Genomic DNA, 26,276 nt, shown 5'->3' with positions numbered 1-26,276 from the left:
GAAGACCATGATGCTCAATGAAATATGACCTCAGTCTGGGGTAGGTGATATATATGGGATGTATCTTAGGGCGAAACGACAGTCAGTCAGTGGAGTGCAACGTGAGATGACAGTGTGACGTCAGTGAGGGGCTGGGAGGCAGCTGTCCAATGGCTACGCTTTTCGAGGCCGGTGCCTCTTTCTCAAGCCGTACAAGAAAATCAAGAACGGGCGGGAATCAGGAAGACTTATTTAAATGTGGGCAGGTACACCTCCCGTGTCGATTCCTGGTTGGCGCAGGGTTAAACGAAGGTGTGGTTTGCGGCTACGACATCGTATTGATAAAACTGTTCTTCACAGATAGAAAGCATTTGGGCATGCAGGCATGTAAAATCTTGGTGGCATGTTCCAACACAACGTTTATTAGTTTATTCGACTGTTGCAACAAGGATTTTATAAATGGATGGTGAATTGTGAACGAGGGCTATATGTCTAAATCATGGACTTTTGGTTATTAAAGTGTTAAATGATGTAAAAGATATAAAATGATGTAAAAGTATTACAATAAGAACATTTTGTATTATTATTAAAAAAGGTTAAAACATTCTGGAGAAAAAGGGAAGGATGTGGATAAAACCGCACAAAACTGTGAATCACAGTATAAATGAAGTTAAAAATAAGATAATCTTTTTATTTTGATTTTCTATGCACGGAAACTATTGACTAAAAGGACTACTGCTCATAAGATTGTATGTATTTCGATTTCCTCATTCAAACCGGTTGGTACTAGTGTATTTAACTTATAGATCCAAAAGGTTTCTCTCTTGCACAACTGGCGAAACCTTTCGGAAGGTGATAATTGAGTGGATATATGTTCAATGGCGTATATATGTGTAATGCAGATGTGTTTTTATAATGTTTCATGGTGAAATGTCTGGGGACGCTATGCTCTATATCCCCTTCTCAATTAAGCGTCTGTGCTCACTGATTCTTTTTCGCAGAGGGCGCATGGTGCGTCCAACATAGATCAGCCCGCACGGACATGTAAGTCCATATATTACATGATCGTGAGCACAAGTGATGAATTGCTGAATCTTGTAAGTGTTATGTAGATGGTCACTGAACTCACTTTGTCCATGGTGAATAAATTGACATTTCCAAAAAAGAAAAATCATTTCTGTTACCAAAATTTCCCAATACACCTTATTTTTATCATTTGCCAAAAATACATAAAGACAGCAAACCCCCCTCCCCGGACGCCCAACAATAGCCAGCACTAATAGTCTTACTAGTGGTCTGTCTATCTACATAGACCAATTTCTCGGTTAATCGGATTTTAAAAAAAAGGCTCCAGTGATGGACTACTAGTTTCTATTGAGATTGTAGTCCATCACAGGAGCAAGCTTGGCACGGTGGAAGTAAAAAAAAAAGTGTGGTGTGCAATATAGTACATTATACAGCGGTGCAATTCAGAATACCAGCAGCTATAGAGGAATGCAGCAATAGTACATTATACTATAATGTACTATTGCTGGGATTTGTAGTCCTCTGTAGCTGGCGTTATTCTGCATTGCACTGTATATAATGTATTATTGCTGGGATCTTATGTATTCCTCTATAGCTGGTGGTATTCTGCAGTGCGCTGTATATCATTTATTATCGCTGGGATTTGTAGTCCTCTATAGCTGGGGGTATTCTGCAGTGCGCTGTATAATGATAATACGGCGAAATGCAGTATACCACCAGCTATATAGGAATACAACAGTGCCAGCAATAGTACAACATTATACAATAATGTACTATTGATGGGATTTGTAGTCCTCTGTAACTGCTGGTATTCTGCATATATTCTACATGCTACATATTCTGTATAATGATTATACTGTGCAATGCAGATTACCACTGACCAGTTATAGAGGAGCTACAAATCCCAGCAATAATACATTGCACAGCGCAATGGAGAATATCACCAGCTATAGAGGAACAACAAATCCCAGCAATTATACATTATACAGGCTGTTTAATGTATTATTGCTGGGATTTGTTGTTCCTCTATAGCTGCTAATGTTCGGCAGTGTGCCGCTTAAAAAAAACCACAACAGGACACATTAAAAAGCATGGGCGTGGCTAAGCGGCGTCGCGTGAGCGGGTTTACCGGCGTGTTTGCGGTGGGCACGTCGGGAGCAGCGTGTGACGCGTGACGTGCGACTCAGGCCGCGTGCGGAGCCCCGAACAGGCTAAGCAATTGATAGCTGACGAATCGACGATCGAAAACGTTGCCAACGTTTTAAATCGTCGATTTTAATCGACTTAATCGATTAACTGTTGCAGCTCTAGTTTTATTATGATCCACATCCTTCCCCTTTTCTCTGGAATTTTTTTACCTTTTTTAATAATAAAAAAAAATTCTTATTGTAATACTTTGACATAATTTTATATCTTTTACATCATTTAACACTTTTTTAATAACCAAAAGTCCATGATTTAGACATATAGCCCTCGTTCACAATTCACCATCCATTTATAAAATCCTTGTTGCAACAGTCGAATAAACTAATAAACGTTGTGTTGGAACATGCCACCAAGATTTTACATGCCTGCAATCCCAAATGCGTTCTATCTGTGAAGAACAGTTTTATCAATACGATGTCTTAGCCGCAAACCACACCTTCGTTTAACCCTGCGCCAACCAGGAATCGACACGGGAGGTGTACCCGCCCACATGTCACATTTAAATAAGTCTTCCTGATTCCCGCCCGTTCTTGATTTTCTTGTACGGCTTGAGAAAGAGGCACCGGCCTCGAAAAGCGTAGCCATTGGACAGCTGCCTCCCAGCCCCTCACTGACGCCACACTGCCATCTCACGTTGCTCTCCACTGACAGCTAGACACAGCGAGCCGCGGCTTAAGAGACAGCGCAGCAGCGGCATCCCCCGCCACTCTCTCAAGGATTCGATCAGGCTCTGCTTGGCCAGCTGAGTTCTGTCGTTTCGCCCTAAGATACATCCCATATATACCACCTACCCCAGACTGAGGTCATATTTCATTGAGCATCATGGTCTTCTGACCCTCGACCCCCCCCCGGCAGGGCAACACCACACTCTGGCCGCATACAGATCATCCAACAGTGAGTCATTTCAATTTTTTCTTCATCTATCTTTACTACCTACGAGAAGCTCACTGGTATTAGTGTTGAATGTCCCCCACCATTAGCCCTTTCCATATTACCGGTGGGTGTCTTTTACAAACGCTAGCAACGCAGCAGTTGAAAATCAAATCAATAGGAAAAAATTGCAGAAAATTAAAAAATGGCTTGGCCAGCTGATTTGAAAAATGTTCCGGAGGGCTTGGCAGCGAAAGGGTTAAGTCTATCAAAAAAGGCTTTGATTTTTCATAATGGCTGCCAGAGCTGTCATACCGAGGCATTGGAAATCCTCCATATGTTCCACTCTGAAGGAATGAGTTGATGAAATGCAATTCCTTTGTAGGAGGGAAGAACATACTGCCAGTCTGTACGATCCCCATTCCCAGTTTTGAGGTAAGGAGCGTGTGGCTCCATTTTTGTACCACTGAAGATTTACTTGGGCTAATAAATACCTGACGTGGTCCGATCCTCATTCATGGGTCTAATTCAGATAACCATGCTGACTGGAGACCTACAGTGCACACCCCCTTCTACTCTTTCTTTACCTTTTTTTCCTATTTGTTTTTTCCTCACTTTTGAATGTAACAAAAATGTAACAAAAAATGCAAACTAGTAATCGGGGCAGCCAAAATCGCCAACAGTTAGTAAAAAAAACCCCCAAAAATGTTACCAATATATTAACAGTAAAAAGGTGAGAAAGGAGCAGATAGGCCCAATAAAGAACGTAAGCAGAAAGTTAGTCACAAATGACAAGGAGAGGGCCGAGGCGCTGAATACTTTTTTCTCCTCAGTATACACTCAGGAGGGAAACGGGTTTGACGTACGTGATAAAACACATAGTTCAACACAAAATATACCCCAGTGGTTGACGGAAACCGGGATACGACAAAGACTTAAACTACTAAATGCAAATAAAGCAGTGGGTCCAGATAACCTGCACCCCAAGGTACTTAAGGAACTAAGTGAGGTTATAACAAGACCATTATTCCTCATTTTCAAAGACTCAATAATGACTGGTAGAGTCCCAAGTGATTGGCAGAAGGCCACGGTAGTTCCAATATTCAAAAAGGGGGCAAGATGCCAACCTGGGAACTATAGGCCGGTCAGTCTAACATCCGTGGTTTGTAAACTGCTAGAGGGCATAATTAAGGACTATTTGGTAGAATTTGTTCAGGATAATGGAATAGTTAATGACAATCAGCATGGGTTTAGGAAAGATCGTTCCTGCCTGACTAACTTGTTAACCTTTTATGAGGGGGTAAGTAGAGATATGGATGGAGGGAGGCCGGTAGATGTGGTATATCTGGATTTCTCAAAAGCATTTGACACGGTACCACAAACGATTACTACACAAGCTGAGATCTATGGGCATAGATGAGGTGGTGTGTACATGGATAGAGAGCTGGCTACGGGAACGGGTCCAGAGAGTATCTATAAATGGCACCTTTTCAGACTGGGCTAGTGTAATAAGCGGTGCACCTCAGGGCTCTGTGCTGGGACCCATATTGTTTAACCTGTTTATTAATGATATCGGGGAGGGTGTGAATAGCCATATTTCAGTGTTTGCAGATGATACAAAAATAGGGAGGGTACTAGAAACGGACCTAGACAGTTTAGCATTACAGGAGGACCTGGATAAAATAGGGGAGTGGGCGAATATATGGCAGATGAGGTTTAATGTCGATAAAGGCAAAGTAATGCACTTTGGAAATAAAAACAAGCAAATGGGTATGCCACTAGGGAAGTCACAAATGGAAAAAGATTTGGGGGTCATTGCAGACCACAAATTAAAGGGTAGTTTGCAGTGCCAGGCTGCTGTACACAAAACAAGTAGGGTCTTGTCCTGTATTAAGAAGGGGATGTACTACAGAGACAAGTTTATAGTTATGCCACTTTATAGAGCATTGGTTTGGCCTCACCTGGAGTACGCGGTCCAGTTTTGGTCACCAGTATTAAGAAAAGATGTCCTTGATCTGGAGAGGTTCCAGCGGAGGGCAACTAAACTAATTAGGGGAATGGAGGACCAGAGCTATGAGACAAGGCTCATAAATTTAAACATTTTCACGTTGGAAGTAAGGAGATTAAGGGGGGATATGATTTTCATGTACAAGATGTTCAATGGCGACATCAACATTGGCAACAAACTCTTTAAGATTAACTCCGTTACAAAAACTAGAGGCCACCGCCTAAAATTTGTGGAAAACAAATTCCAGCACAAGGGACGAAGGGGGTTCTTCACGGTAAGAGCGGTTAGGGTCTGGAACTCACTGCCATCGGCAGTGATTTCCGCCAGGAGTGTGGAACTGTTCAAGAAACTCTTGGATGATTTCCTGAGGGACCGTAATATACAGGGGTACAAGTACTCCTAAGAAAGAGATGATGCGCGGACCTATATGGGTTGGACTTGATGGACTTATGTCTTTATTCAACCCCAAATACTATGTAACTATGTAACTTTTGTTAATTTCTCCCATGTGCTTTTCTCTCTATACTTATTCTCCTATGTATGCTCATTTTCCCATATTTATTCTCTTTCTATTCATTCTCTTTTCTGAATATTTTCCTTTACTCCTGTATTTTCCCTGTTCTTTGTATTATACACTTAGACTTGTTAGCCATCCCCCTTCATTTTGATCATGTTTACTCTACCCGAGGTCCATGACCCCTATGCTTTTGTACACTTCATGTGTTGTTCTTGTACTAAACATTCATGGAGAGTAGTCTCCTGCAATGCTTTTTCCAGGTTTACCTACAGGGCGATCTATGGATATTATCTTTGATATACTGTATGTTCCTAGGTAATGTGCCTAACTGTTGTCTACTTAAAATTGTTTTGCTTTTCTTGTTTTCACTATTTCTGTTTATATTACTATTTTTCAATTAAAAAAAGAAATCTTGAATAAAAACATTTGAAAAAGCATACACACACTGCACTTCTATATGTTCACACAGTATTACACATCAATAGTGGAATTGGACACATTGATTGGATTGGACACAAATTGGCTGGTCCCGCCTCAATGACATGTTGAAGACTCCAACCATGTAGGCTCACAGTGTTGCACAGACAGCGGGTGACACCTGCTCAGGAATTATGCCCTGCCCCATGCCACAATAGCACAGTGTTGTCACACTGTTGGGGTGGAAGGGACTTGCAGGGGAAAGCATGGGCATCTTCAGTGCCTCATGGTGCAGGAGGTAAAAATGGGCAGTTGGAGGTGGGCAACACCAATCTTGCAGCTATAATATATCTATATTTCAAAAAAGTAATGGCAGTAATATTGTCAGGGTACCAGGGGTCTTACCACTCCCCGGGGTTGTCATGTGCGGCGGAGGGCACGGGTTCTCCTTCCTGGCAGGATCCCTGGCACCAGGGTTGCGGGTGCGTATGTGTGGCAGGTGCCCGTGCGCAGTGGACAGGCTGCACGCGCGCGCACAGGGGTGCGCGTGTAGAGCGTCTGCGCCCATCACTGGTGTCAGATGTGATCTTTGCTGGGGGAGGTTCCCAGCACACACACACTCTCCCTCTCTCTTGCCATTGGCTCCTGGATGGAGAAGCTTCCTGGTTGCCTCGGCAGTCAGGTGTGTGGTCTTAGCTCCCCACTGGGTATAAAAGCCCAGTCAGAGCCCTGGCTCATTGCTGAGTTATTCTATCCCTATGGTGTGATCTCCCAGCTCCGTGTGCCTTGAACCATCTCGCTTCCTGACCCTTTGCTTGGACTCCCTATTACCGACCCTTTGGCCTGCCCTTATGTTTCTGAACCTAGCTGCCTGCCTCGACCCCGGATTGGACCTGGCTACTCTTCTTGGATTTCCCCCAGTGTACCTCGACCTCGGACTTTGGCTTGCCGCCCCTGCCAAGGGGTTCCACTCACGGCCCAGCCGTACTCCCCTGACAAATATGAATAAACAGCCTGGGTGCCAAAGAGCCCACCCTTAGAAACGGCAGCACCTTAGGTCTAGCCTAGGGGGCCTAGTGGAAAATCCAGTTCTTTGTTCACGGTGTCTATCCATATAAAAGAAAGCAAAAAAAAAACCAGGACCTTCATAATCTGATATTACACTGTCATGAGCAGTCTTTATATAAAGCAATAATAATAAACAATAAGTATTCTAAAGAGTTGACCCGATACTCTGTTATCACACATGAGCATATGCTTTCATGCGTGCAAAAGACATGTGAAGGCACATATTGGAGAAGCATGCACAGCAAAGAGATATATGCTCATACTTGTCATTCCAGTAAGCTTTGTACACCTAACAGGATTGTTGTCATAATATGCAGGCACAGCTATAAAGTTTAAAGCAACTTCCATTGTAATGCAGCTTAGAAACAGGTGGTTGGCCAAATGCACAGTAACTGTGAAGTTACAGTGTCAAATTATAGCCTAAAGTTTAAATTAAATAAATAAAAGTACACTTTGTTTATTCAGCTTTGGATAGAGTGGAAAGGGATTGGAACACCTATCAGGTTTTTTTATTGCTGTGTATGTGTCCCCATTAGGAAGATTCACTCTCTCTATTGGTACTGATGTCCCGCGAAAGTGAAAGAGACCCCCACACTGAGTTGTCACCAGAACAGAAATAGAAGGGAAATCTTCCAGTGGGGACGCTTGTTCTGGTGACACGCAGGGTGTCTGCTCACATTGAAGGGATTTTCTCTCATTTCCTGTTGTGAATATGGGACAGGAAGTGAAGAGAAACCTCCCCAATCTCCCTCACTCTATTATAAATTAAAAAAGAAAACATTTGAGCTTTAGTTCTACTTTTATATATCTACTATTAGGTTCACTAAATATATCTCATTTTTACCTTATACGTTACAGTTTTGGGTCACTTTCCTCTTGGAGTAAATATATTACAGTTATTGCCATGGGGTCTTTTAACTCTTATATAGGATGCTTCCAGCTGTTTCCTTTTATTTTAAATAATGATTCCTTTGATACTAATTCCAGTCATAACTATGCCTGAAAGGACTTGCCCCTAACTGTTTTGATAAAAATTCAAGCTGGATTAACCACTTTTTCTAAAGCAATTTTAAATTCACATTGTGGGAAAATGTATTTATAATAAATGTGTTTCATTTAAAATTGATACAGACTGTCTACAATATATATGAAAGCAGATTTTCAGATGAATAATAAAAGTTGCAAGACAAGAGCATAGCTCTGCTGTCGGAATTCTATTTTAAACTCCTTAGTTTCAAAGCTGCTTTGAATTTGGGAATCCTTGTCTGACAGAAAGCACTGTACTTTCCATGAAAGCTAGTTTGCTATAACTGCAGGTCAGTGCACCAACAAATGTGACTTATTTTAGATAATACTTTTGAGGTAATTTAACAAATTATAACATTTACTACATCTTTTTGTTAATCTAACATTGCTACTACATTAATTATCTTCTGACTAGAAGTGAATAGATTACAGAAAACAGCAGATGCCTGGTTTATGTTAGCACACCTTTTTTATAAAATGTTTGGCAGTTAAAGAAAAACAACTCCAAGACAAAGAGGGCACTTAGTGGGTGAAAACATTACCTATAAAATATATACTAATATATTTTTGTCCTGAGAAAAAAAAAAACTCCTCATCATACAATAAATTCAGCCTTGTAAACCTCCCAATATGGAGCTACCGAGGACAAAAGTATATATTTAAAATATAATTTTAATTCAACATTGTGTCAAATACATACACATAGAAAAACTATCACCCCAATAGTGAAACAGGACAACCGGAAACCATGGTATCATGTCAGGGTCACCGCCTATCAGGTGCGGTTTAGTAGGAGCCCAGGCGCAGGGAGACTCGCCAGTACTAAAAGTACCTCTACGCAAGTAGACTGGTATAAACCCACAATCTCTTACGCCATGATGACCGGCACAGGTGAAGTCCAGAAACATCCTAGCTAAATCGTAATCAAAATTCGTAGTCAGGGCGGGCAGCGAAGGATCAGGGTCAGATGAAGCCAAAGGTCAATACACAGGAAGGCGGCAGGATAATAGTGCCAGGCACTACAGATGACAAAGCTCTGCAATAACCAAGCACAGACTTATTAGATTGAATGGAATTTATACCTCTTGGTGCTCTGCTGATGTCACGGCTGGAGGTGGACCACTGTAAAGACTTGCTTGGAGAAAAGCACACTGTCTCTTTAACAGTCGGTTCAGTGTGCTCACACACGCCCAGCACATCACAGGAACTGGGAAGTCTACACAGGTGGCTAAGTACTGAGCAGCAGCCAGTGGAGCCAGAAAGCATAGGAGACACACTGACTGCTCTCTCTGGCTGACAGTTTCACACGGCCAAGGATACGACTGTGAGAGGTCTAGGATTGCTGGGGTAAGTTCTTACAGTGCCCTCCCCTAGACCGATCACTCTGGGGGCAGTCATTTATAGGCTTCCCAGGAAAGGAAATGCTGTTCGTAAAGCTGAGGCCGTCGGAATTGAAATAGAAAAATGAAGGGCTTCTAATTTAGTGTAATCAGTTTGAAAGTTAGAGCACTAAATGTCTGAAATTCCTCCATCAAATTTGTTAGGGAGCTCAGTGGATTAGTTACGAAAAAACAGCAAGTCGTCTGGGTAAGCAGCCACTTTTTGATGCCTATAGAAGGTCCAGTAATCCAGTAATATCTGGATGTAGTCTAATTTTGCATAAGAAAGGCTCCAAAGTGAGAAGGAATAGCAGGGGTGAAAATAAGCACCCCTGCCGAGTTCCATTAGAGACCTCGAAAGACCGGGAGAGCTGACCGTTTACCTTGACCTGGGCAGTTGGATGGGAGTAGATTGCTCAAAGCCAGGTTAACATATGGCTACCCATACCCTGGTGACAGAGCATGTGTGTCATAAACGACCAACTACATGAGCCATGTTATTACTGGTTCCTTCAGCACCTAATCAAACAGGTATTTACATTGTGACCATTTTTTTTGATGATGCATATTATTTGTTCTATAACTTTTGTGCTTTTTTTTACAGTGTTGACCTGGTTCACGCACAGATCCATATAGCCGAAGGAAAGAGTTTGCCTGAACTTGGCCTAAGACAAGAAAATATCCGTATCAATGGCTGTGCAATTCAGTGTAGAGTGACTACTGAAGATCCAGCTCGTGGATTCCAGCCAGACACTGGCAGAATTGAGGTAGACAGAGTTTTTGGCTTTTACTTCCATAAGGTGCTTTCAATGTCTGTCATGTTTTTGTCTGTCATGTGAATCAGTGGCATACTGATACCTTTGTAGTTATGATTAGGGTGCTCCAGCTGAATTATCTTGCTGCTGAAGCTCCAGAACCTAGCATACATGTGCTCTATCAAGTCATAGTACAGTATACTGTTTTCTATTCACATTTTGTTATACATAAAATTTACTGCCTGCAAGTGTCAACATTTTCCCTCTCAGTACCACATAGATATACTAAAAGTCAAACGTTTTAGATCACCATCATCAAACTGTTAGTTTTGATAGATATTTAAGCAGTTTAAATTCAGTATAATATAACCTGAAATAGTAGAAACATAAGCAGTAAAAGGACAAAGTTTAGGTTACCAAAACTTAAAAAACAATGGACATTTCAGTGTTTTAACCCCTTCATGACTGAGCTTGTTTTTAGTTTCTGTTTGTAAATGACTGAAGCACTTTTGACATTTTTGTTGTGTGGTTCTTCCACATCGGTAATATACTTTCTAAGTGCACCCACACATATTATATATAGTTCTTTAGAGGACAGATAGGGCTATATATTTATATCACATATGTGTACCTAACGCCTCACATAGGACAAATAAAATATTTAAAAAAGGAAAAAACTTAAAACACTTTTTCCCCAGTTTTGATTTGCAGTATTTTTTAGAAGCACAGCTAAATAAAATGCAATAAATACATTCATTTATTTCTCCATTATTTGGAAAAACCTCACATTTCTAGGATTTTAGAAATATTTCTGTACTTCTCAGCCTAAAACAAAAATCTAACATTTTTTTCTCCAAAATCTAAAAGTGGTCACCTGGCATACAATGTCAATGTCACTAAGTGTCACACTTAGAGACAGCGACATACTTTGAACATCACTGTCATGAGGGGGTTACAAAAAAAAATTAACCCCTTAGGTAACATTCTTTCAGGAATAGATACATTATGTTTCTATTGCTGAAAGTAAAAAAATAAATAAAAGCCAGTATACATCGGGATTTCCCGATCTATACCAGCTGTCAGAGTGACGGCAAGAGCTGCAAATGCTGCTCTACTCTCACTCTCAGACACCCGATTCCTGAAAAGGATCGGGTGTCTGAAAAAGGTTAACTCTTTCATTAATGGATGCCTCTATACTATACTGAGAATCAGCGGTTACCAGCATTGTAGAGCAGCAAAAAACTGGTCACGTACAGTGTACGGGGCCAGTCATTTGAGCACTTTGTGATGGGATGTACAGTGTATGTCTCCCGTCAAGAAGGGGTTAACTGTGAAATGTTAAGATTTTTCCTTTAGCGACATTGAAAGAAAGCCAAGGCATAGCTTAACCACTTAAGTCACACCATCTGTTTTATAATGGCCCTAGGATAGTGGTTATTCATCTCAGCACTGCTTTAACATGCGGCCAGTCTCAGCAGCTTGTAGGGGTCTTTGACAGCTGAGATCCAGCACTAAGCACAGGAGCTGAATCAACCAGCTGTGGGAATTCCGATACATGTATAGCTTGCTCCTTCCATGTTGTAGTTGCAGTGGGAGTGTAGTGACGAGTGACCTTCAAACCCAAAATACATCTGCCCGTGCTCAAGAAACCCCTGGCCACATTTGGGGAATCCCTAGATTTCCACTAGCCCTGGTTGAGAGTTGTAGACACTGCAAAACTCAAGTTCTGATACTGTTTAATTAACCATTATGTTTTAGCCAGCAAGCAATAGAAATACCAAAACAGATGAGCAGCTTAGAGAATTAGAAATGAATAAACCTGTAAACTGGCAGCAACTCTCAAAATTTGCTCAAAAAAGAATGCTACCAATCAACCCCCCCCCCCCACAAAAAAAAAACAACAAGAATTACAACAATAATGAGATCTCTGCACTTGACTGGGAGGTATACAACTGTTGACACATTTGTTGGTACACCACAATTGTATCTGAAATAACTTCAAACTGACCACATAATTGTTATCCATTATTGTCTATTCCATATTTAATCAAAATATACTGTATTTTAATTCAACAAAAATTTATAAAAATTAAAACATAAACATGGCAGGGTCAAAAATGATAAGGCCCTTGACACGCAATCTTGATATTGAGATTAATTAGGGTAAAATATAATATTTAGGAGGGAACAACCAAGTAGGACCGTTGGTAACAGGGATCGCAGTCCAATTGAGCAAATCATTGTGATTCGATTCTGTAGGTCTGAGCCTCAAGGACTGTGAACGAAAACAGGGTGGAAAATGGGGTAGGACTGTACGTTGGGGGTTGTAGGCAATATGCAAAGCGGGGTTAAGAAGATGGCGATAGATTAAAAATTACGCATAAACCTCGGTAAGACAGATATGTTTCCCACATAGGACTGCTGAAGGATCTATCAAATCTGTAAATGGATTGGGTCAAAGTCTATCAAACTATTATAGGAAATCCAAGCACCCCACATTTTCTCGAATTTAGCGTAGAAACCATCCAAGATAGCTGTGAGTTGTTCATTAAGCATCACGCCTGTGATACGGTTTTTAACTTCCATATAACTAAGCACAGGGGATTTCCAGGATTTAGCAATGGTTTGTTTCGTGGCCATGAATATGTGGGATATCAAGCAATGTTGAGTTTTGCGTAATCTCATTATAGGCTTATGTAGAAGCGCTTCCCATGGGTCTTTGGTTAGGCTACATCTCAATATAGTGTTAATTAGAGCATAAATTCGGGCCCATAAATGTTTAGCCTTAGAAAAGTCCCACCAGATATGTTTCATAGTTCCTAGATGTCCACAACCTCTAAAACATTAAGGAGAGTGAGAGGGGAAGAATTTGTGGATGCGGGTCGGTGTGTAGTACGAGCGGAATAATATTTTATAGGAGTTGTCTTTGGGAGCTATATTTCGGGAACAAGAATTATTGTTCCTGCAGATTGCTGACCAGACAGTTTCGGATTTAGATGAGCCCATTTCCTCTCCCCAATTGGTTAGGTAGAGCATAATGTGCTGCCAAAAATATCCGAAAAGGGAGGATTGGAGTAAGGTTATCAGGCTGATTGAGTGTGGATCTCTCCTACATCAGTGTTCAAAAGGGGTAATAGCATAGGGTGGAGTAGTTAGTTAAAGTTTTGAATTTGGAGGTAGAGGAACATTTCAGTTTGCAGTATTTGGAACGAGTCTCTAAGTTGAGCAAAGGTACGAATCCCCTGAGGTGTGAGCATAGAGAATATATCTTTTATACCAGCTATTGTCCACCAGGAAAATCTATTTGGGTGGACCATCCCAGGGTAAAAGAGAGGGCAATGAGTAAGCGACAAAAGGGGGAGATGAGGTGAAATCAGGCGACCTATATATTGTACCGAGTCCCAAACCTTTAAAGAGTGTTGTAATACAGGACCAGGGTGGTGGGGCATGTAGGAGGGTGGGAGCCATGGTAAATTAGAAACTAGAATGGGGTAGGCATCAATCATATCTATGGAAACCCATAGGGGTATATATGTTTCGGAGGATAAAAGTGCAAGAGGGGCTATTTGCACTGCTCTATAGTAATTTAGGAAATTAGGCACCCCTAGTCCTCGTAGTCTGGGTTTGAAGAGAACTCGATTATGTATTCGCGGTTTGGCTCCTCCCTATATAAAACGAGAAGTGTCTCGTTGTATAATGCGTAGGCTATGGGAAGGCACCAGTAATGGTAATACTCTGAATGCATAGAGAACTTAGGAAGAAAGAACATTTTAATAGCGTGGATTCGCCCTATCCAAAATATTCGAAATTCTTCCCAAGAAATCAGGAGCTTTTTAAGTTGGCGTAATAATCCCTGGTAGTTTGCTTGATAAAGTGTAGAATATAAGGGGGGTGCGTTTAATTCCTAAATATTGAATGGAGGAAAACCATGGGAAAGAGTACGATAGTTGTAATTGCGATTTTGTGCTTTCCTATAGAGATATATTATTTGCTTGTGATTTAGATGGGTTAATTTGTAAGTCTGAAATTGTCGCAAATTTGTACAATAAAGCGATTAAGTTTGGTAGGGAAGAATGTGGAGAGGTCAAGGTTAGTAATATGTCATCCGCAAACAAAGAGAGTTTATGTGGGTAGTGAGCTAGTGATAGGGCTATGATACCCGGATTCGATCTAATCGAAATCGCCAGGGGTTCGAGGGCTAAGATAAATAGGATAGGGGAGGGTGGACATCGACTGGACATCCCTGTCGGGTACCTCGGCCTCCAGACGCAAGAAAGAGAGGTTACAGCGACTGAAGCAACTAGAATCGACATATGCTCAAGCCTCTGTCCAATTCAAAAGCTCTCCTACCTCTGCACACCTTGCCACTCCTACCAAAGCCCGAAATGATCTGAACATCTGTTTAAATTTGGATTCTGAATGGGCAATGCGTTGGTCAAATCAACAATTCTACTCTAAAGCGAATACACCTGATGCGATGCTAGCCAGAAAATTAAGGATCCTAGATCCGAAACCTCGCCCCATTACATTGAAGACTAGGTCAAACACGATCACCAGTAATCCAATCAAAATACTTGAAGAATTTTGTTTCCATCTTTCCGAATTATACTCTGAACCCTCGCCCCCCTCACCTTCCCAAATATTGGCTTTTCTGAGTAACATAACATCAATTACCTGCCTCTTCCTCCCAGGCTTTAGACGGCAATATTTCCGAAGAAGAGGTTGTTCAGGCAATCCGCAGTCTCAAAACAGGCAAACGGGCAGGTCCAGATGGGTTTTCGACAATCTTTTATTAAAAAGAATTCGGACTTAATCGTCCTCCACCTTACTAACATGTTCAATTTCCTAAAAAAAGGGAATTATATTCATCCAAACATGTTAACGGACAACGTGGTCATGCTTCCTAAACCCAACAAAGATCCCGAAGTTTGGTCGAACTTTCGCCCCATTTCTTTAATAAATGTGGATATAAAACTTCTGACTAAAATTTTAGCCACCCGAATGAACACTTTCTTAGGTAAACGGATTCATGGCGAGCAAGTAGGTTTTGTGCCCCAAAGACAAGTAGCAGACAATATACGCAAGATTATCTTGTTGTGTCACCTGGCTCACCGTCGGAAAATAGAAATGTTCTACTCTCCTTAGATATGACCAAAGCCTTTGATTCCATCTCTTGGCCATACCTTATGCTAACGCTAGAGAAATGGGGATTTGGTTCCGGTTTTATGGCTTGGATACATTCGATTTATTCCTGTCCTAAAGCTATTTTGAAATATCAGAGATTCTGCTCCGCCTCCTTTCAGATAAAATGCATACATGCTTTTAAGAGCGTTATTGGAAATGTTTAGCTTTTGAAATAAGACACTAGCAGAAGATGAAGCAAGGGAAACTAGGCAACAGTACTGAAAGGGTTAATCCAGAAGTATTAGAAGAGAGGACTGGGAACCCGAGCTGTTTGAGTATTCTGTGAAGCGTGTTGACAGTTCTAGGATGTTGGACACACATGCACAGTACAGGACTCTCTAGACCCAAGCTCACTGGCCATGAAATAGTGGTGTCTCAAAAACATTAGTGGAGAATACCTTTTTACTTTCCAGTCCCTGGATTGTATCACCCAAAAAAAGGAAGTTTACCATTTCACAAACATGTAATTTGCTGACAGAGTACTACAATTGCATATCGTTCTTATTTTGAATTAACCTATATTTATTACTGGATTAAGTTGCACTTTTGGAATTAGAGTTTACCTACTTTACAGAGTTAGTAGGCCGTCTGTAGTATATGTTTTAGTTTTGCTACACATCTGCCTACAGTGTGCATAACTTTTTTTCCTTCATTTGGCAGTTTACGATTACTAGCTTTTTTTCATCCAGTACATCCATAGTTTACTTTATTGGGTGAATGTTAATTCAGTGCTGGATACAGTTATATCTTGTGAACCATTTACCTAACCTAGTGCTGCTATATTGCTATATATTTGCCTACAGTGTGCTACTTGGACATGAAGAGACGTGAACCTGTCCCTTTCAGGATCGGTTCATTTTAATTGCATGCACGCCCATCTGAATGAGCCCCTACAGTCAAATTTGAGAAATCCCTCTTACCTTCCTATTTGTTACTTTGGAGCAGGTTTATGCATAGGACACAATAGACAGATTTTATTGTTTAGATTAGATGGCAATGTGAAGATGAGGGACAAAGTGAGGGAGTTGACAAATGCTCAAGCCTTGCAATTGTTAACCATTTGTTAGAGCAAATAGTCCTGCAGCTCCGCTCAGTTGTCATTCAATGACATCCTAGTGTCCTCAGGTTACACTGCTCTACAAGGAGAAAGCCACAGAAATGAAAGTAGCTACCACTGCCATCACACTGCACTTTTGAGATGCAAATGTAACCTCACCACAAATGTAGCAGAAGTTATCTGTGTTTTGAGGCATCTTGGCTTCTGAGGGAATATATCATGCAACTTATTTCAAAGTGTATACCTTTGGGTAGTAAAAGCAAAAGAACAAAGACTAAACCTATATGGCTGAATAAAACTGTAAAACAACACGTCAAGGACAAGAGGGAGGCATTTATGAAATATAAGATGGAAGGGACGGCATTAGCATTCCATAACTACAAGGAATGTAACAAAAAATGCAAACTAGTAATCTGGGGAGCCAAAATTGAGTGCGAAAAGCATATCGCCACAGTTAGTAAAAAAAAAAAACCAAAACATTTTACCAATATATTCACAGTAAAAAGGTGAGAAAGGAGCAGATAGGCCCAATTAAGAACGAATGTTGAAAGTTAGTCACATATGACAAGGAGAGGGCCGAGGCGCTGAATACTTTTTTTCTCAGTATACACTCAGGAGGAAATCGGGTTTGATGATAAAACACATAGTTCAACACAAAATATACACCAGTGGTTGACGGAAACCGGGATACGACAAATACTTAAACTACTAAATGCAAATAAAGCAGTGGGTCCAGATAGCCTGCACCCCAAGGTACTTGAGGGACTAAGCCAGGTTATAACAAGACCATTATTCCTCATTTTCAAAGACTCAATAATGACTGGTAGAGTCCCAAGTGATTGGCAGAAGGCCACAGTAGTTCCAATATTAAAAAAGGGGGCAAGATGCCAACCAGGGAACTATGGGCCGGTCAGTCTAACATCAGTGGTTTGTAAACTGCTAGAGGGCATAATTAAGGACTATTTGGTAGAATTTGTTCAGGATAATGGGATAGTTAATGACAATCAGCATGGGTTCAAGAAAGATCGTTCCTGCCTGACTAACTTGTTAACCTTTTATGAGGGGGTAAGTAGAGATATGGATGGAGGGAGGCCGGTAGATGTGGTATACCTGGATTTCTCAAAGGCATTTGATACGGTACCACATAAACGATTACTACACAAGCTGAGATCTATGGGCATAGATGAGGTGGTGTGTACGTGGATAGAGAGCTGGCTACGGGAACGGGTCCAGAGAGTATCTATAAATGGCACCTTTTCAGACTGGGCTAGAGTAATAAGCGGTGTGCCTCAGGGCTCTGTGCTGGGACCCATATTGTTTAACCTGTTTATTAGTGATATCGGGGAGGGTGTGAATAGCCATATTTCAGTGTTTGCAGACGATACAAAAATAAGGAGGGTATTAGAAATGAACCTAGACAGTATAGCATTACAGGAGGACCTGGATAAAATAGGGGAGTGGGCGAATATATGGCAGATGAGATTTAATGTCGATAAATGCACTTTGGAAATAAAAACAAGCAAAAACAAGCAAATGGGTTATGCAATTATGGGTATGCCACTAGGGAAGTCACAAATAGAAAAAGACTTGGGGGTCATTGTAGACCACAAACTAAAGGGTAGTTTGCAGTGCCAGGCTGCTGTAAACAAAACAAGTAGGGTCTTGTCCTGTATTAAGAAGGGGATGTACTACAGAGACAAGTCTATAATTGTGCCACTTTATAGAGCAATAGTTCGGCCTCATCTGGAGTACGCGGTCCAGTTTTTGTCACCAGTATCATCAGACACCTCCCTTCCTTGTAGTGTATAATTCTTTATTGTGAAATATCTTGAAAACTTTACCACCACCTGTTTTCTAATTCATCTAATCGAAATATGTAGGAATTAACACATTTTATCTCTGAGGTCGATCATTTTCCAAAATTTGTAGACCAGTGTTATTTGAGGACATTGGACTGTCACTGAATGATAACATACATTAGCACACTAGTGTTTTATATAATTATATGACAGACATTTTGCAATATCTTTTGAACAAAAGCAGTTAATGACTGACCTAATACATATAATATAAATATGTAAAAATACAGTGAAGTACTATTTGTGATATAGTTTTATTTGCAGCAACAGATACTTTTTCAGGAGTATTTTATGGGGGTATATCCCTTATTTTAGTTCCAATCAGTACTGATGCACAGAAGGTTAGCAAAAGGTTTGCAAAACCCCTGTGTTCCAGTACTGCTTGTACCTAGAAAAAGGGGAAAGACTCCCTAAAAGCTATTCCTGAAAATCAACTGGAAGTTTAAAACTAACCGTATTGTTACACGTACATTAATGCTGCTATAGTCATCTTAAGCTTATATAAAAATAATGAGTCTTGTTGAAGGAGAAGCTTCTTTGAGAGAATACAGTCTGCAAAATGTATTGAGTAACCAATTAAAATCCTTGATAAAGTGCTTTCTGGTAAGGGAACAGGGTAGAGCAGTGGTTCTCAACCTGTGTAACCTTAGGACCCACATTTGTCCTTGGCTATAAAGTCGTAACCCAAGTCGCATTGTGGTACCATGCGTTCCAATGCGGAAGATCGAACTGAGGGTGGTAGGTATATTTGGGGTGCCATTCAAATGAGTGTCAATGCAATGTACCTCCCGCACCAAAATGTGTGGTAGGTGTGATTGCGTAGTACAGTGTGTTAATTGCACGGGACTGTCCAAGCACCTCTACAGGGCACGTAAGGGAGCTGTAAGCAATGCACATATGGATGGACCTCCCTCGAGGCCATACCCCTCGCGGCCATTCTCTTTGGTGTATTGATTCCATGGACAAAGTTAGATACTTAAGATACTTAATACTAATAAGCTGTCACATGAACTGTTGAGTTTAAACTAACCAAGTCAAAAATGTTCAAGTCATGTATAAACTTCTGTCTGAACAAGCCCCCATAAAGTTGACCATACAAAGGAAAGTTTGTGTTGGTGTTCACAGATTTCTTTATTTTTGTGAAACTGCATTCTAAACATTTCTTTTTATTTTCCTCTAATGTATTAAAGACCTGTTGACATATTATAAAAAGTATGTTTATGCAAAAAAAGTGTTCTTTGATTTATTACAGTCAGCTTTTGACATCAAGGAAGACTTAGTTAAGAGATGACATGTGCATGCTGAGGAGGTTGTGCAATCACTGTTAATGCTTCTTATTTTTTCAGTATTACTGTACCGCAGGAAATAATAGTAGTAGTCATATAAATCACTAGTTCTGGGACTTTGACAGATCCTGTGTGATTCGATGTAAATACTTATCCATGTAATGTAAATACTTATGCATGCAGATGTTCCCCTATGACAGGGCTCGACAAATCTCAGATGCCAGGCGGCTATGGTGACTAAAAATTGTGCCCTTGGTTTTTTTTTTCCAGCCTTCTCCGCCACCACATCAGCTCTGTCCCCCCATTCTCCTCTTTGTTGGAGCCCGCTGCGGTTTGTGTTCCTTTCAATCCCTGCTGCTCTTCCCTCCTATATCAGCAGAAGCCCAGCAGGGTGAAGAGAACACTGTTGAGCGCTGTGCCTGCCCTCCACTGCCCCATTCGTGCCCCCTCTCCCGCTGGATGGTAGACTTGTCGCTGGCAGTAGAAAACCGGCAACAAGTTTCCCATCCAGCAGCCGGGAGCAATAGCCAGGCTGCTATTGGCTATTTTAAATTGCAATAGCAGGCTGGATATTGCACCTACCCACTGCCTGCTGTCAGTCAGCAGGGGAGGACCTGAAGGAGAACTTCAGAGCAGCCTCTCTGTCACCACCCTCCCCCTTTTGGCTGCATAGCCCTGGAAGCTGGCTGCTTGACTGATTGAATCCAGGTTAGTAAATAGCAATATCTTCTAGGCTTGTACCTCATTTTAGGCCTTTGGCCACTTTCTCCACATTCTACACACTCAACCAATTCACAGAGGCCATTGGCTGCATGTGGCATCACTGTGCTGAATCCTTCAGAGGCTCCATTCTTACACTGCGTCTACAGGTTGGCTTTAATGATAACCCTTCATCAGGGCTTGTGCAATTAAAGGGTGAGAAAAATCTTGGCTGGGACAAGGTATCCTAGAGTAGATTTATTGAACGTATATGAAAAGCCTGCTCTGGTCTCCAGTCCAGCAACCTGCCTGTGTTATTCAGTGTACTGCTGTCACCCATGACCATGCCTGCAGTGATGCTACACAGAGTCCTCATAGTTACATAGTTAGTCAGGTTAAAAAAAGATACATGTCCATCGAGTTCAACCTATAGAGATATGAAGAAAAAAAAAAAAAGCCTAAACAGAATGCTATGCCACCAATTACCCACTGTTGATCCAGAGGAAGGCAAAAAAAACCCAATAAAGCATGGTTCAATTTGCTCTAATGGGGAAAAAATTCCTTCCTTAACCCATAAGGCAATCGGATATTCCCTGGATCAACAATCTCTGATGCTTAATATACCTATAAGAACTCAATATCCATTAATATTCTGTGCATTTAGGAATACATCCAGATTTTTTTTCTAAACAATTAACTGAGCTTGCTAGAACTAGCTCCTGGGGAAGTCTATTCAATATTTTCACAGCTCTAACTGTGAAGAATAATTTCCGTATGCAAAGGTTAAACCTCTTTTCCTTCAGACGCAAAGAGTGCCCCCTTGTTCTTTGCAGTGACCTTAAAGCAAATAATTTGGCACCAAGCTCACTATATGGACCATTTATGTATTTATACATGGTGATCATGTCCCCCCTTAATCGCCTTTTCTCCAGAGAGAACAAATTCAGGTCAGGTAATCTCTCCTCGTAGCTGAGCGCCTCCATGCCTCTAATGAGTTTAGTCGTCCTTCACTGCACTTTCTCCAGTTCCGCAACATCCTTTTTGTGAACTGGTGCCCAAAACTGAACTGTATATTCCAGATTAGGTTACTACTTACTAATGCTTTGTACAAGGGCAGGATTATGTCTCTGGAGTCTATACCCCTTTTAATACAAGAAAGTATTTTGCTTGCTTTAGAAACTGCAGCTTGACATTGCATGCTATTATATTGAGACCCAGATCTTTCTCCACCATTGACTCCCCCAAACACACTCCCCCTAGAGTGTATGATGCATGCATGTTTTTAGTCCCCAAGTGCATAACTTTACATTTATCAACATTAAACCTCATTTGTCAAATAGAGGCCCAATCACACAGTGCATTCAGATCTGCTTGTAAGTTGGAGACATCCTGTAAGGAGTGTATTCCACTACATAACTTGGTGTCATCTGCAAACACAGAAATGGTACTTTTAATCCCCAACTCCATGTCATTTATAAATAGATTAAACAGTAAGGGGCCCAACACTGAACCTTGGGGGACACCACTAACAACCCACTAACCATTAAGGGTATGAATCATTGATCACCACTCTCTGAATACGTTCTTTAAGCCAGTTTTCTATCCAATTACAGATTGCATACTCTATACCTACTGACCTTAACTTATACATTAGCCGCATGTGGGAAACTGTGTCAAACGCTTTTGCAGAGTCCAAGTATACTATATCCACAGCTATTCCTCTGTCTAATTTATTATTCACTTCCTCATAAAAAGAAAGTAGGTTTGTTTGACAACTTCTGTCTTTTATGAATCCATGCTGATTATCGCTTATTTTATTCTTTTCAAGCAAAAACAATTGCATGTGATCCTTGATCAAACTTTCAAGCATATTGCCAACTATTGAAGGTAAACTTACAGGTCTATAATTACTTGGTATAGACTTTGATCCCTGTTTAAAGATAGGCACCTCCTTCTCGCTGGGCCCAGGTCTGTGTCCCCTTAGATGCCCGCTGCTCTCCCTGCCTGTGTAGGCAGAGGCAGCGGGGATCTGAGGGGATACAGATCAGCTTCCAGTGAGGAGGACAGAAGCTGTCAGGAGGCTGAGCAGGGTGGTGCAGGAACAGACAGTTCAGGATGCAGAGCAGAGTGGTTTCCGAAGGAGAGGAGCCCAAGCTCTCCTCCTGCACTGCCCTGCTCAGCCTCCTGTGACAGGTGAGTCAGGATTGAGAGTGGAGTACAAGTACTCAGCGATCAGGACTGATTGCTGAGTGTTTGTAAATAACTGAGGACACAGTATGCTTACTGTGTCCCTAGTTATGAATGAACAGAAAGTGCTTTACATAATTTCCTCTTCATGCATGATTGTGGACATACTAACTCATTCTATTTCCACAGTTTATGAATGGACAGGAGCACTCAGCATAAAGTCTAGCTGTTCATTCATAACAGGGGCTGCAGAAAAAGAGATTGAGGACTCTGTGTCTACAGAAGCTGTCAGGAGGCTGAGCAGGGTGGTGCAGGAACAGACAGTTCAGGATGCAGAGCAGAGTGGTTTCCGAAGGAGAGGAGCCCAAGCTCTCCTCCTGCACTGCCCTGCTCAGCCTCCTGTGACAGGTGAGTCAGGATTGAGAGTGGAGTACAAGTACTCAGCGATCAGGACTGATTGCTGAGTGTTTGTAAATAACTGAGGACACAGTATGCTTACTGTGTCCCTAGTTATGAATGAACAGAAAGTGCTTTACATAATTTCCTCTTCATGCATGATTGTGGACATACTAACTCATTCTATTTCCACAGTTTATGAATGGACAGGAGCACTCAGCATAAAGTCTAGCTGTTCATTCATAACAGGGGCTGCAGAAAAAGAGATTGAGGACTCTGTGTCCTCAATCTCTTTTTCTATTTTAAAAGGGAAATATCAGGGTCCCTAATAATTCCCCAGAGCCCCCGAAAGTGAAGTAAAAAAAAAGAGAAAAATAACTAAAAATAAAATAATTGTAAAGTAATTTTAAGAAATTTGAAAAGGTTTGAAAAAAAATGTCCGTTTCGGTTTCAGCCTGACACATTTTTTTATTTTTGGTTTCAGTCTAAAAATTACATTTCGGAGCATCCCTACTATATATCCCCTCTATATATAATATTGCAGTGCCAATTGATTTGGAATATATCTGTTAAACACCTGGGACTGTTTGAACACATTGGTTCACCTGTGAAGAACAGTATTATATGAACTATGCCTTATGTGTACAAGGATAATTGTGAATTAGAGACAGTTTAACTTACCTTTATTACTAAAATCCCACCCTGGGTTTTTTTAAAATATATAATTAGTGTCTTGACTTACATACTGTATATGTACTTGACAATAAGCATAGGGGTATTTTTTGTGTATGACTGGTGGTTTTGATTTGTTAGCTCTTTTACTGCAACTGACATACTGTATGTCAGTCGTCAGCAGCAGCATGGTCTTGTACTCAGTTTTAGGCTTTACATGTGTGGTATCTATTTACTTGCAACCCATCTTTTATATTTGACCAAAATATTGGGTATTATATTGTGTCTGTGTGCACTATAATTGTTGCAATTTTTATTTATTATTTATTTACTTCAAATTTTTTTTTTGGGGGGTGTAATATCTAAATTGCATTGGCTTCCTGAAATAAGCTAACTTGCTATTCTCTGCTTCCAATGATAACAATGCAATGGTTAAAAGAAGCAATGGTCTTATTTATTTATTTATTGATACAGAAATATAACTAAACATAATAACAGATACAAATAGATACAAAAGTAAAATAAGACAATCAAGAGAATACTTTACGCAGCAAGTTCGTCCTCTGTTTTCAATGTCTTGGCTGGGCTCCGAGAGAGAGCAATATGGCTGAGCGCTGACTTTTATAGTAAACGGGACCCATTCATACACGTACAGCGACACCCCTTTACCCAGAATTCTGTATGCCCCTTACAGGTCTTGCGGTCAATCCGCATCTTCCTTCATATTTGTCCGCATACACTGTAGTCCTCCAGCAGGGGGCACCATCATACTGCAGGTAATTCCTCGTCTTAGGTCAACACCTTGTCCTTTGATCCAGGGGATATAATTTAGATATTCTAATTGGACAATTAGATGAGGTCTTACTAATGCTTTGTACAGAGGCATGATTATGTCTCTTTCTCTGGAGTCTATACCCCTTTTAATACAAGAAAGTATTTTGCTTACTTTAGAAATTGTGGCTTGACATTGCATGTTATTATTGAGTCTATGATCTACCAGAGCACCCAGATCTTTCTCCATCATTGACTCCTCCAAACCTAGAGTGTATGAAGCATGCATGTTTTTAGTCCCCAAGTGTATAACTTTACATTTATCAACATTAAACCTCATTTGTCAAATAGATGCCCAATCACACAGTGCATTCAGATCTGCTTGTAAGATGGAGACATCCTGTAAGGACTGTATTCCACTACATAGCTTGGTGTCATCTGCAAACACGGAAATAGTACTTTTAATCCCCAACTCTGTGTCATTTATAAATAGATTAAACAATAAGGGGCCCAACACTGAACCTTGGGGGACACCAGTAACAACGTCAGCCCATTCAGAATATGAATCATTGATCACCACTCTCTGAATACGGTCTTCAAGCCAGTTTTATATCCAATTACAGATTAAATACTCTATACCTACTGACCTTAACATTAGCCGCATGTGGGGAACTGTGTCAAATGCTTTTGCAAAGTCCAAGTATACTATATCCACAGCTATTTCTCTATCCAATGTATTACTCACTTGCTCATAAAAACAAAGTAGGTTTGTTTGACAACTTCTGTCTTTGGGGAATCCGTGCTGACTATCGCTTATGATATTATTTTCAAGCAAAAACAAGTGCATGTGATCCTTGGTCAAAGTTTCAAGTATTTTGCCAACTATGGAAGTTAAACTTACAGGTCTGTAATTACTTGGTATAGACTTTGATCCCTTTTTAAATATAGGCACCACATTGGCCTTGCACCAATCCATCGGTACCAAGCCAGTCATTAGAGAGAGTCTCTACAAATTAGATACAATGGCTTTGAAATTACACAGCTCAATTCTTTGAGGACACATGGGTATAAGCCATCCGGTCCAGGTGCTTTGTTCGCCTTCATTTTGTCTAACTGTTTCTGGACCATATCAATAGTCAGCCATTGTGGTTCAGTAGAGGCTATGGCACTGCTATCCCCATTATGGACTTGAGTTACATCCTGTTCCTTGCGCTGAAGAAAGTATTTTAAATATTTGCTTTCTTTGTCCCCAGTTACCAACTCTGAGTTATCTTTTTAGGGACCTACATGCTCAGACCTGATTTTTTTACTATTATATTTAAATAATTTTTTGGGGTTTGTCTTGCACTCTTTTGCAACCTGTCGTTCGTTTTGAATCTTTGAGAGCTCTATTTCCTTTTTACATATTTTGTTTTATTCTTTGTAGCTTTCAAATGATGACAGTGTTCCTTAATTTTTATATTTTTTAAACGCCCTTTTCTTATTGTTTATGGCTTTTTTAAACATTGGATGTGAGCCACATGGGTTTTACTTTTAGCCTTTTAAACTTATTGCTTACTGGAATATATTTTGCCGTATGGTTGTGAACAAGTGTTTTTGAAAGATTCCCATTTTTTGTTTTTTTGATGAAAATATTCCCTCCCAGTTTAAGTCTTCAAGAACTGCCCTCAACGTTGGAAAATTTGCTCTCCTTAAGTTCAATGTTTTTATTTGTCCAGTATGTGCATGTTGTTTATAACTTCAGTTAAATGAAATCATATTATGGTCACTGCTACCCAGATGTTTTTTTATATGAACATTTGTAATAAGTTCTGCATTGTTTGAGATTACCAGATCTAGAAGAGCATAATTTCTAGTTGGGGCTTCTACATTCTGTACCATAAAATTGTCAAGCAATACATTTATAAATGTCCG

The 26,276-nt window shown here is 40.6% G+C and overlaps 1 protein-coding gene across 1 annotated transcript in view; it reads left to right on the top strand.

Moving 5' to 3' along the window:
• LOC108797816 (pyruvate carboxylase, mitochondrial-like) overlaps window positions 1-26,276 on the top strand; it is a 433,030-nt gene that overhangs the window by 177,641 nt on the left and 229,113 nt on the right. The window contains exon 9 of the mRNA XM_018569492.1: window positions 10,101-10,263. Within this exon, the coding sequence (XP_018424994.1) occupies window positions 10,101-10,263 (163 nt within the window). The remainder of the gene's footprint in view (window positions 1-10,100; window positions 10,264-26,276) is intronic.

The sequence above is a fragment of the Nanorana parkeri genome, unplaced genomic scaffold (assembly GCF_000935625.1).
Source record: "Nanorana parkeri isolate BGI_ZX_2015 unplaced genomic scaffold, ASM93562v1 scaffold1343, whole genome shotgun sequence".
In the NCBI taxonomy this organism is placed as follows: Eukaryota; Metazoa; Chordata; class Amphibia; order Anura; family Dicroglossidae; genus Nanorana; species Nanorana parkeri.
This window is presented reverse-complemented; position numbering and strand designations above follow the sequence as displayed.